Source organism: Silurus meridionalis, chromosome 14 (genome assembly GCF_014805685.1).
Source record: "Silurus meridionalis isolate SWU-2019-XX chromosome 14, ASM1480568v1, whole genome shotgun sequence".
Classification (NCBI taxonomy): Eukaryota; Metazoa; Chordata; class Actinopteri; order Siluriformes; family Siluridae; genus Silurus; species Silurus meridionalis.
In genome coordinates, this window is record NC_060897.1 from 3,085,559 (window position 1) to 3,097,608 (window position 12,050).

The 12,050-nt window shown below is 40.6% G+C and overlaps 1 protein-coding gene across 1 annotated transcript; it reads left to right on the plus strand.

The window, feature by feature from the left end:
- The first annotated feature begins 1,376 nt into the window (after positions 1-1,376).
- zgc:86896 (uncharacterized protein LOC415190 homolog) lies at positions 1,377-11,103 on the plus strand. The gene is made up of 11 exons (XM_046865462.1): positions 1,377-1,492; positions 3,235-3,323; positions 3,598-3,678; positions 3,996-4,100; positions 5,084-5,306; positions 5,819-5,926; positions 7,331-7,537; positions 8,038-8,113; positions 8,351-8,541; positions 9,304-9,394; positions 10,770-11,103. Exons 3-11 carry the CDS (start codon positions 3,615-3,617, stop codon positions 10,773-10,775), a joined length of 1,071 nt encoding a protein of 356 aa, XP_046721418.1. The 5' UTR covers positions 1,377-1,492; positions 3,235-3,323; positions 3,598-3,614; the 3' UTR covers positions 10,776-11,103.
- The last annotated feature ends 947 nt before the right edge of the window (positions 11,104-12,050 follow it).

Consider the following 12,050-nt stretch of genomic DNA (forward strand, 5'->3'; position numbering starts at 1 on the left):
ATAAAAACTTTTCCTTATTGGTCTATCGTGCTCTCCGTGAGAGATCGTGAAAATCAGACAAACTAATTAGTTATGTGGCAAACGCGATTCCGCAATAAACCGGGGGCGCCAGATTCCAACCGCGTTAAAGTGGGGGATTACTGTATTTTCATTGTCAGCTCTAGTTAAAGAATCTCTGATGTTCTGGGGGTTTATTTAATACAAGTTCCTTTTTTTCTTTGGAACTTCTCTGGGTTTACCAACCGTCTAAACGTTAATCTCTAACCACGGATTACAGAATCAATTCTTACCTTTGTCAATCGCTCCAATGAAACCGAATCTAAGATAGCCATGCAAATAAGTCTTGTTTTCTTTTTCCTGGCATTTAGCGATATTTTTTTTAAAGCTACGTCTTTTTTTAAGATACGTATGTATGTTCTGTCTCTCGCAATAAACTGCAAAAAATTCTCAAATCTTTTCATAAAAGAATTATCATTTTTTGGAATACTCAGATTCGAATTGTTTATCATGTTGTTATAAATTAAATAAACGAATACATTTGTTTTTAAAATCGCAAGTGCGCTTGGCGACCCCTTCGAAAAAACTTTAGCGACCCAAGTGCGAGTCGTGACCCAGCGGTCTAAAGCACATTCCAAAAGTAATAATGTCACATTTTAACTTTGGACAAGTCAAACCCGTGAACTGAAAACCATTCCAGTTGACTACCTCGTGAACTGGATAAGAGACTGGCACGAGTCTGCCGAGCTGTCATCAAAGCTTATTGGAGCTACTTTGGACAATGGGAAAAAAAATTCTCTACGTCAAATAAAATATATTCTACATGTACAAACACTTTCGTTATTTACTTCATAATAAATAATAATAAATTCTAAAATAAATTGGAAAGAACCCAATAAGCAGCCAGAACCCGATAAGGCCATTTATGGATGTAGCCAATTACATCAGAATAATTATAGACATGGGTGATGCACTGTAACTTTCACATGTTCAGCTGTTCTCTGGTTTCCTCCTTCCTCCCCTTAAAAATGTCATTAGGTGGCTTAATAAAGCGCAATTGCTTTTTTTTATGATGAATACCCCCAGTATGTACCCCTCACCCACGGTACTCTTTTTTTGATTGATCAGACCAGGAGAAAGCATTTCCAGATGAATGAAATGAAAATTGGCCATCAGGACACATTAAGAGCAACACAGTGCGTTTAAAACCTATTAGGAAACGCTTCAGAGTGCAATCCTGCATCCTTCCATTCTGCACATCTGAATGAGGAAACTTCCTGATAGCAGATTTGCTTCGCCTTGAGGTGTTTTTTTTTTTTTTTTTTTGCCAAACGATTATGTAATAAGCAAGCCGAGAACGCCCTTCATGCTGAAAACGTGTGCAGTTGGAAAGCAGGTGTGTCTTTGTGTCTATATATGGAGATCTTCGTAATGGTAACTGCTGTTGGTGTTGGGACATTTTACTATTGCTGCTGGATTTAGAAACAGTTCTGTGGTAAGATCGATCGATCGAACGAAGTACGGTGACTTCACTATATCTTTCTCTGCCAACATTTTACTCTCACTCATTAAATCTTTACACAAATACCTGTACTTTCTTCTTCTTACACTGTCAAAACAGCCTCATTACTTTACTTTTATTTAATTTGGTGATATGATCAATATCTTTTCTTCTCGTTGTGCACTGTTTTCAGACCATAAACCTGTTTCTCGATATTGCGTAACCTTTTCAACCTACCACTGGCCTATCATTTCCTGGCTCTCAAACACCACAGACGTGAGCGTGATTTTTACGAAGCAAACAATGAGCATGGCAGAAGCTAACAAGGAGTCTGTGGTTAACGTGGATGAGACAGAGGGAGTCAGTGATGTAAACATGACTGAGAACAAACACATTTCTAAACATCATCATGTTTTCTCTGCTTGTGTTCTATATGGTGGATCTTCACCCTGGATACATTCATGATTAATATGACGTGAGGTCCAGTTACCAGCATGACACTAAAACAGGTAGTAGTAAAGACTACTTTTTACTTGAGTACATAGTAGAGCCCAAACTTTTTTACTTCAACTTGAGTGAGAAGTGTAGTCAGAACTTCAACTTTTACCAGAGTCTTTTAAAACGTCTGTATCTGAACTTCTACATGAGTGAAGGATGTGTGTACTTTTGCCATCTCTGGTTGTTGCTGGATTGAGAAACAGTCCATCCAGCAGTTGTGTTGTAAGATCTAACACAGCTTAAAGGCTTTCAGATGACTAACTCACACACACACACATACACACACACACACACACACACACACACACACACACACACACACACACACACACACACAGGGTCTGGACAAAGGTAAGCTGTAACATTTACCTGTGCCTGAGGAGTGTGTAATAAAAAATTGCAATAAATTAATAACTTTTCTGACCTGCAACATGGCTGTACGTGATCCACTCTAATCATGAGCACACACACACACACACACACACACACACACACACACACACACACACACACACACACACACTCACACAAACACAGTGTCAGTGATGAGCTCTCCGGAGAAGCCCCACCCAATTTATTACGTTTTGAGGATATTAAGAATCAGGATGATATAAAATTGGGAAATGTTTAAAAGTATTTCTTACATTAAACACAGCGCCTTTTTGATTCATTCCTCACTCTATTGATCTCTACTCTGATAGAGCGATGCAGCAGCGCTTTAGTGTTTTAGCCTGTCCAAACATCTCATAGACTGCAATCTAAGTTCTGCACGTTCTCTCAGCACCGCTGCTGCTACGTGAATATGACGTATCAACACTACGGAGACCGAGGCGTGTCCTGAGAGTCACATAGAATACAGATTAACATGGCAGAGGTAGAGCTGTAACTTCCTGCAGACAGAACAGGAAAAAACATCTGGATTTATTTCATCATATTTCATCATCGTGTGTGTGAAAGGAACACGCTTTAGAAGTCTGAAGGCACTTAAGTAAATTGATGATTTGCTGAATTGATACGGAATCGGATCGCACTGCATCGTAATTGGGGGGAATCGTATCACACCGGTAGCTGCTTCATATGTATCTTTAATGTATCATTGGCTATGCATCAAGATGCGAATCGCAACACATCCAGACCGACTCAGGTGCTGTTTTTCAGTTTAGACACACCCACTTCCTTCTCCTCCTCCCTCACTCACTCTCTCTCTAGTTCTCTATATCATTCTGTTTTTTTTCCAGAGCCTCAGTGTCAGGCTGCACTTGTGTCGACTGCCCAGAGTCCACGGAGCCTCACGACTGACCTCAGGACTAGTTTGATTTACAGACAGGTGAAGTTTTAATTTATATACATGTACATTTATAGGCATATAATGTCATATTGGAAATGATTTAGTTTGATCATATTTTTGCAATAAGGAGCAAGCAAGAAAATGTATATATATACTTAGGTGATAAATGCTTTCTATGTTTTTATTAAGTTTGAGTAGAAATGTATTTGTTAGCAAAAAGAAAACCTGTAGCTTCCTACCTCTTATCGCTTATAAACCCAGTACTACGTGTGTGTGTGTGTGTGTGCGTGTGTGTGCGTGCATGGCATTCCAGAAGTCCTCTGTTCCAACATGTCTCTGTACAGCTTCGGGTTGGAGCCTCTGTCCTGTCACGCCTGGAACAAAGACCGAACTCGTAAGTGTGTGCACTTGTCAGCCGCAGAGCCGTCATTCTGTAGTGTGAGGATTGCCCCATTCCCTGCCCTGACTTTCCTTCCCCAACAACCCCCCCAACTCCATATACCCATATACCCATATAATCCACAATTACTCCACCACCGACTCTGACATTTCACTTTCTCGAAATCTCATACACAGCCTCGCAATCCACTTAAGCACGACTGAGAGAGCATTTAAGTGTATCAGCACATGTAACTGGAGAGCATCACTACCACCATCATCATCCTCTCCTCATCATCTTCATCATCATCATTGCTTTCATCTGCCTTTCAGAGATCGCCATCAGCCCCAACAGCAGTGTTGTGTACATTTACCAGAAGAAGGGGAAGGAGTGGAGCAAAATCCACGAGCTGAAGGAGCACAGCGGGCGAATCACGGGTAAATAGAAATGCAGGAAGTGGCTGCTCCATTAGTCACTATATCACTGATATACAGACACACACACACTCACGCACACACACATACATGGCTAACCCACAAAACAAACACTCCTGCATGGAGGATTGGAAATACACTCTTTACCTAAACACTTTGCCATTTACGCTCTCTCACACACACACACACACACACACACACACACACACACACACACACACACACACACACACACACACATATAACTGGCATGCATGCAGACAGACATATAGATAAACATACAAATAGATGACCAAAGAGACCAATTTTCAAAATGACCAAACAGGTCGGCAAAAAGACAGACAAAAATATAGACAAAAAACAACGTCATCTGTCTGTCAGACACACAGACAGACAGATGACCAGACAGAAAGTGGCAGACAAATAACTCTGACAGACAGACAGGCAGATGACCAGACAGAAAGAAATGAGATCACAATTCTTAAAGTCAGACAGACAAAAAGACAGAAGGTTGCAGACAAATAACTCTGATAGACAGACAGACAGACAGATGACCAGACAGACAAAAATGAGATTACCATTCACACAGACAAACAGACGAAAAGACCAAAAGTGGCAGACAAATAACTCTGACAGACAGACAGGCAGATGACCAGACAGACAGAAATGAGATCACAATTCTTAAAGTCAGACAGACAAAAAGACCGAAAGTTGCAGACAAATAACTCTGATAGACAGACAGACAGACAGATGACCAGACAGACAGAAATGAGATTACCATTCACACAGACAAACAAACGAAAAGACCAAAAGTGGCAGACAAATAACTCTGACAGACAGACAGGCAGATGACCAGACAGACAGAAATAAGATCACCATCCACACAGACAGAGAGACAAAAAAACAGAAAGCGGCAGTCAAATAACCAGACAGTCGACACACCGCGAGACAGACAGGGTGCAAGTGTAATTTTACTGTTGTTTCAGGAATCGACTGGGCCCCGGAGTCGAACCGTATCGTGACGTGCGCCTCAGACAGAAACGCCTACGTGTGGACACCGAAGGACGGCGTGTGGAAGCCAACTCTCGTCCTCGTCCGCATCAACAGAGCCGCCACGTGTGTCAAGTGGTCACCTCTGGAGAACAAGTTCGCTCTCGGAAGCGGAGCCAAACTCATCTCTGTGTGTTACTTTGAGAAAGAGAACGACTGGTGAGACACACACACACACACACACACAGTACACAGCACACACACACACTGAATTACAGAGCGTCAGTCTGTTCTCAGACCTTCTAATGACAAAAAACCTAAAGCTACACATTTTACTCATGAATTTGTCCAAAAAGCATTAAAAATGATTTTCCAGCTTGATCCAAAATCAATGGAAAATCTAATGCAATGCAATCTGTATAGCTAATTCATAGATCATATTTATAAGTGGTAGCTTAATAGTTAAAATGTTGGCTTTCTAATGAGAAGGTCATGAGTTTAAATTGCAGCACCACCAAGCTGACACTAGTGGGCCCCTTGAGCAAGGCCCTTAATCCTCAGTTGTATAAACTGTGTGCTCTGGATAAAGGCATCTGCTAAATGCTGTAAATGTAGATGTCTTATATCAGTAGGACTTAGGTGGAAGTCTGTTTTATACCATTGTACATGCCCACATGACGTCTGATTGTTACACTTTGAATGGTTTGTGATGGTGAGTTTTTTGTGTGTAGGTGGCTCAGTAAGCACATAAAGAAAGGGATCTGCTCGACGGTGCTCAGTCTGGACTGGCATCCTAATAACATCCTGCTGGCTGCCGGATCAGCCGATTTCCACTGCAGGTAAAAGCATGGTTCTGGCCAGAGTTTGCATCAAATAAAGGTTTTTTTCACCTCAGGAACAGTGTTGGGAAAAGTACGGTGTTTAGGAGGACAGAATATCGTATTGCATTAATGATTCAAATATTGTTCTCGTAGTTCAGCATTAGACTTTTGATACTTTTACTTCTATTCCCATTATTTTCTCTTCACCCAGATAAGGACGTGGGTCAGTTTTGAGTCAAAAACTGATTCCTTGCTTGTTTCCCTGCTCTGGATCGAAATCTGTACACAGATAGAGATGGTCCCCGAGTTATGATGGTTCGATCTTACGATGACGATATCGATACGACAAAATTGCTCAAATCTTTTCACGCAAACTGCCACTCGCAAACCGGTGCTCGTCCACACGCACTGCCACGTACATACACCGATCAGGAAAAACTTTATGGCTACTGATCAGGCATAACATTATGACCAAAATATTGTGTTGGTCCCCCTTTTGCTGGTAAACAGTCGTAACCCATCAAGCATCAACAGCATTCACTTCTTCAGCAGTTTGAACTTCAGGAGCTCATCTGTTGGCTCGGACCACACGGACCAGCATTCAATCTTCACATACATCAGTGAGTCTCGGCCGCCCACGACCCTGTCGCCGGTTCACCACTGTTCCTTCCTTGGAGCACTTTTGATAGATTCTGACCACTGCAGACCGTTAAGATCCCACATGAGCTGCAGTTTTGGAGATGCTCTAAACAAGACGTCTAGACGGCACAATTTGTTAAACTCTCAAATCCTTACGCTTGAACATTTTTCCTGCTTCTAACATCAACTTTTAGGACAAAATGTTCACTTGCTGTCTAATATATAAATCCACCTCACTAACAGGTGCCATGATGAAGAGATCATCAGTGTTATTCCCTTCACAGCTAATAATGTTATAATGTGGTAATGTTATGCCTGATTTGTGTATTAACTGTATAGTAGATACATTATAATAGTGTAAATTGCTCTCTTTTGCAAAATGATGTACCGTTTTTTTATGAAAGAAATTTATGAATGAAATTACGAACAAATTACAGTATACTACCGCATATTGATCACCATTCTCTAAGACTCCTGGGTGGGCTAGGCCATGTCGGGGTCATCGGAACGCATCTCAGTGACTACCTGTATGTGTGAAGATGCTTTGTGACAACCTCTACTGTTTAAATACGCTACTATACAAATAAACATGGGTTAAACTGAAGATTGTTTGTAGGGTATAGTGTGATGTAATGAATACTAAATGTCCATTTGCTAGTTCATGCTAGTTTAAATGATGATTTGCCAAATCATCATTTCAGGGTTCTAACTTTGAGTAGTGAACATTGAGTATTAGATTAGTAATGTTTCAGGCTGATCCATGATGTTTTTTCGATTCCGCAGGGTTTACTCCACATATATTAAGGAGATCGAGGACAAGCCCGGCCCGACACCATGGGGAGCCAAGATGCCGTTCGGCGAAATGCTACTGGAGAATAAAGACTGTAACGGCTGGGTGCACAGCGTGGCCTTCTCTCCATCTGGAGACACTCTGGCCTGGGTCAGCCACGACAGCTCCATCAGCGTCGCCGACGCCACGCAGGGCAAAGAGTAAACACCCCCAATTATCTACAGTCTGATCTGAGCATGAATTATAATTTTAATTACCAGAAGAACGTTTCTAAACCATATCTTACTCGAAACACGGAGAAACACAGCGCCACCTATAGAAATGTTGACAAAGATGTAAAGGGTTAGGAAAAAGCTGGAATGAAAAGATAGATAGATAGATAGATAGATAGATAGATAGATAGATAGATGGATAGATGGATGGATGGATGGATGGATGGATGGATAGATAGATAGATAGATAGATAGATAGATAGATAGATAGATAGATAGATAGATAGATAGAAAACATTTTTGAGACATTTTTCTTTTTGTTACAACAGATTTTTAGACTTTTTTTTTACTTCTTGCTGAGGTCAGCAACAATTTTAAAGCTGGTTGTAGATAAAAGAATGAGAGGAACCTAGAAATTATTAAAAAAATGCTTATTTTACTATTTCATACTAATATTATTACTGATGTGGCGTAAATGTGTGATTCAGGGTTACGCAGCTGACTACAGAACATCTCCCACTGCTCAGTGTGCTGTACACCAGCGAGACCGAGATCGTGGCTGCGGTGAGTCTGTGTGTTTAATAAATAGATAGATAGATAGATAGATAGATAGATAGATAGATAGATAGATAGATAGATAGATAGATAGATGGATAGATGGATAGATAGATAGATGGACGGACAGACAGACAGACAGACAGACAGACAGACAGACAGACAGACAGACAGACTGATAGACAGACAGACAGACAGACAGTTGTTTCCTCTCACCGGTATTGATTGTTGTTCTGTAAATCACAGGGCCATGACTGCTGTCCCTACCAGTTCTCCTACAAGGGGCTCGGCAAACTGGAGTTTGTGCGAAAGTTGGGAATCGCCAAACAGACGTCCAAGAACAGCATGTCGGCCATGCAGCACTTCCGCAACCTGGACAAGAAGGCCACGACCGACGATGAGGACGAGCTGACCTCTCTACACCAGAACAGCATCACGTAGGAACAGGAAGCATTAAACCCTGTTTCTTAAAAATATTTCAAAAAGTCTAACAATTTTCTCAAATATATTCATCAGCCAAGGTCATGAATTCAATATTTTGCACTCAAACCAAGTACACTATGGGGACAAAAGTATTGGGACACGACTTTTCCAGTTACCACATAGTTAGAGACACAATTACAGTACAGGACGTCTTTGGATGCTGTAGTATGAAATTTTCCCTTCACTGGAACTAGCAGACTCATGCCAGTTCCAGCATGATAATACCCATGTGCACAGATCCAGCTCCATGAAGATCTGCTTAACATGGGTTGGAGTTGAAGATCTCCTGCTATAGAGCTCTGACCCTCAACTCTAATGAACACCTTTTGGATGAATGTTTTACACTGACTGTGACCAAAGTACCTACAGCAGTACCTGACTTTGAAGCACAAATCTCCACAAGTACACTTCAAAATCTAGTAGAACATCTTCCCAGAAGAATGGAGGTTCTTATGATAGCAAACGGAGACTAAATGTGAAATGGAATATTCAAAAAGAAGTGCATACAAATCTTATACTCAGATGTCCACAAACTTTTGTCCACATAGTGTACCTCACTGCTAATATTATTATGTCCTGGCCCTTAGACTTTAAAGTGTCTCCATGTCCTCTACACTCGAGTTTACTGAACACTTGTGACTTTTTTGTGCTGCTTTTATTCATGTTTTTTAAATGCGTAACTGTCACATTAAGATGATCTTTTGTTTGATCTGCAGCCAGCTGTGCGTGGTGGAAGGAGAGAAGAGCAAAGTGGGGAAGTTCAGTAGCATCAGTCTAGATGGAGCCATGGTGCTCTGGGAATTCAAGGTACTGCATGTGTATGGCTTTCAATCCTTTACTTCATTATAATAAAAAAGTGCATAGCGTTTATACTGTTTCATATTTTTAAGCCAATAATAACATATCCACAATTTAGACTTTAGAGATAAATATACACACACACACTGTATTGCCAAAAGTATTGGGTCACCTGGTCATAAGTACGATATGTGATTTTTGAGCATCGCATTCCACATTTAGTCCCAATTTACTCTTATAATTCCCTTCACTCTTCTGGGAAGATGTTCCACTAGATTTTGGAGTGTGCTTATGGATATTTGTGTTCATCAAACACAAGGGTGTTATGAAAGGCAGGTACTGATGTAGGTGAGGAGACCTGGGGTGCAGTCAGCGTTCACATTTATCCCAAAGGTGTTCATTAGGGATGAGATCAGAGCTCTTTAGCAGCAAGATCTTCCTCTCCAAAGCATGTAAACCAGATCTTCAAGGAGCTCACTTTGTGCACAGGGGCATCACCATGCTGGAACAGGTTTTGGGTTTCCAAGTTCAAGTGAATGCAAAAGTGTATTATAGCGCCATCCAAAGACGTCCTGTGCAATTTAGTGCCTCCAGATTTGTGGTAACAGTTCAGATATATTTATGTGTGTAGGCTTGGAAGATTATTTACATTTCATTTAACCAGATTCATGTTTTTATGCTTTTATTTTTCATAAGATAATACCATAAATTTGGTTTGTGCTTTTTGGACTAGACATCCAGCCATACAATCAAATTCAGAAAATAAAATACAATATGTATTTAAAATACACTAGAAAACCAAACCAGACCATATGATTATGTGCTTCTTGAACATCCCATACCACACTGAGTCCCTATTTCCTCTTATAATAACCTCCACTCTTCTGGGAAGATGTTCTACTCGATTTTAGGGAGAATTTTGTGAGATCCGTTCAGCCAAAAAGGTTTTAGTAAAGTCTGGTACTGTTGCTGGTGAGGAGGCCTGCAGTAGAGTCAGCGTTCATATTTCAGTAGGGTTGACGTCAGAGCTCTATAGAAAGAGATCTTCCACTCCAACCCCTGTAAAGCAGATCTTCATGGAGTTTACTTTGTGCACAGGTGAAATGTCATGCTGGAACAGGTTTGGGTCTCCTAGTTCAAGTAAAGGGAAAATGAAATTGTAGCACCTCCACATACGTCCTATACAATTGTGTGCTTCCAACTCTGTGTTAACAGTTTGGGGAAGAACTGCATGTGGCTGGAAAAGTCAGGAGTCCGAATACTTTTGGTAATATAGTGAATTATGCAGTGTGAATAAGAAACAAGTCTTCTCATGCCTCTCTCTCTCTCTCTACTGTACATATACATTTCCTGTCTCATCCTTGTGTTTTTGTTTCTTTCATAGCCTTAAAACTTCATTACTACACCACAGAAAGCTTTTTCGGCCGATCCGATGTCGATGTCACTCCGCACCGAAGATCTCTGCCGTCAGTCTGCTGCTGTGCTCAGAAATCATTTGACGATCACATTTTTATTCTCTTTTACACAACAATTTTTTTTAATACCGTAATGTTTCCATGTCTGTACCTACCCAGTGAAAAGGTGTTAATCTCTACACTGGATCTTTTCACTGCCACTTTAGTTTCAAGTTTTCAAAGTACTCCAAATAAATATTTCGGATTAGGTTTTGTTTTTCGCAAGAAAATCAACCACATCAAATAAAAGACGTACATACAAAAGATTGTTGTTTATTGTAATGCATACACACATCATATCAACCCTGCTAGCCTTTAAGTTTTATAGTCATTCTGAAAAGCATGATGAATACGAAGCATTCAGTGAGTAAGAAAATGAAACAGAGAGAAACTGAAATCTGATCGCATGATGCAGCTTTGACCAGACATTTCTCCTCGTGTGGCGACTGCAACATGCTGATGAAAACGAATACAACGCAATAGGGAAAAACATTTGCTTCTGATGTGAGGTGATGTGTGTATAATCCTTAACAATCACACCCTGCTGATTGTTCTTTCTTAAAGGTATAAAGGACAGAAGAAGGAAATGGTAGCTCAGTGCTTAAAGCTCCGGGTTACTGATCAGAAGGTCTGGGGTTCAAGCAGCCAATCTTGGGCCCTTGTGCTTTAGGGGGTTCTGTATCATGGCTGACTCTGTGCTCTGACCACAGTTTCCTAATAAGCTTGAATATGCTAAGAAAGAATTTCAATGTGATAAGTACAAAACACATTGCGTTTTTTTTTTATTAAAATGACAAGAGCTTGTGCATTCCACGTTTTCCCCCCTAGTGGGATTGCTTTCTATCTGATTTGAAATCTTTTCCCGTGAGCAAATCATAACTCTGAGATTCGAAACAGCGTTACTAGAGCTGTGGAAAAAATCTTAGACCAATCTAAACCACCAGTTTAAAACATTTACATAAATTTTTCCTTACTGCCCTTACAGTAGCATACAAGCAAAAAGACTGCACAAGGAGTAAAATAGAGATACTGCATAGGGTCTAGATCATGTAACACCGTCCCTGACATTTCACACCAGATCCCCGTCCTTCATCTTGTAGATCGTGAGTTCACTAAATAGTCTCATGCTGAAATTTTGGCCTTGTTGATAAAACAGATGACTCCAGGAAGTGGATCGGGATAACTTTAGTCCAGGCAGGGTAGAGATCTAT

What these genes read in the sequence shown, in the direction of transcription:
- zgc:86896 (XM_046865462.1), top strand. Translation starts at nt 3,615, where the DNA reads ATGTCTCTGTACAGCTTCGGGTTGGAGCCTCTGTCCTGTCACGCCTGG. An exon ending in GACGCCACGCAGGGCAAAGA is followed by an intron (nt 7,538 to 8,037) that starts GTAAACACCCCC and finishes TGTGTGATTCAG; the next exon opens with GGTTACGCAGCTGACTACAG. An exon ending in CTACACCAGAACAGCATCAC is followed by an intron (nt 8,542 to 9,303) that starts GTAGGAACAGGA and finishes TTTGATCTGCAG; the next exon opens with CCAGCTGTGCGTGGTGGAAG.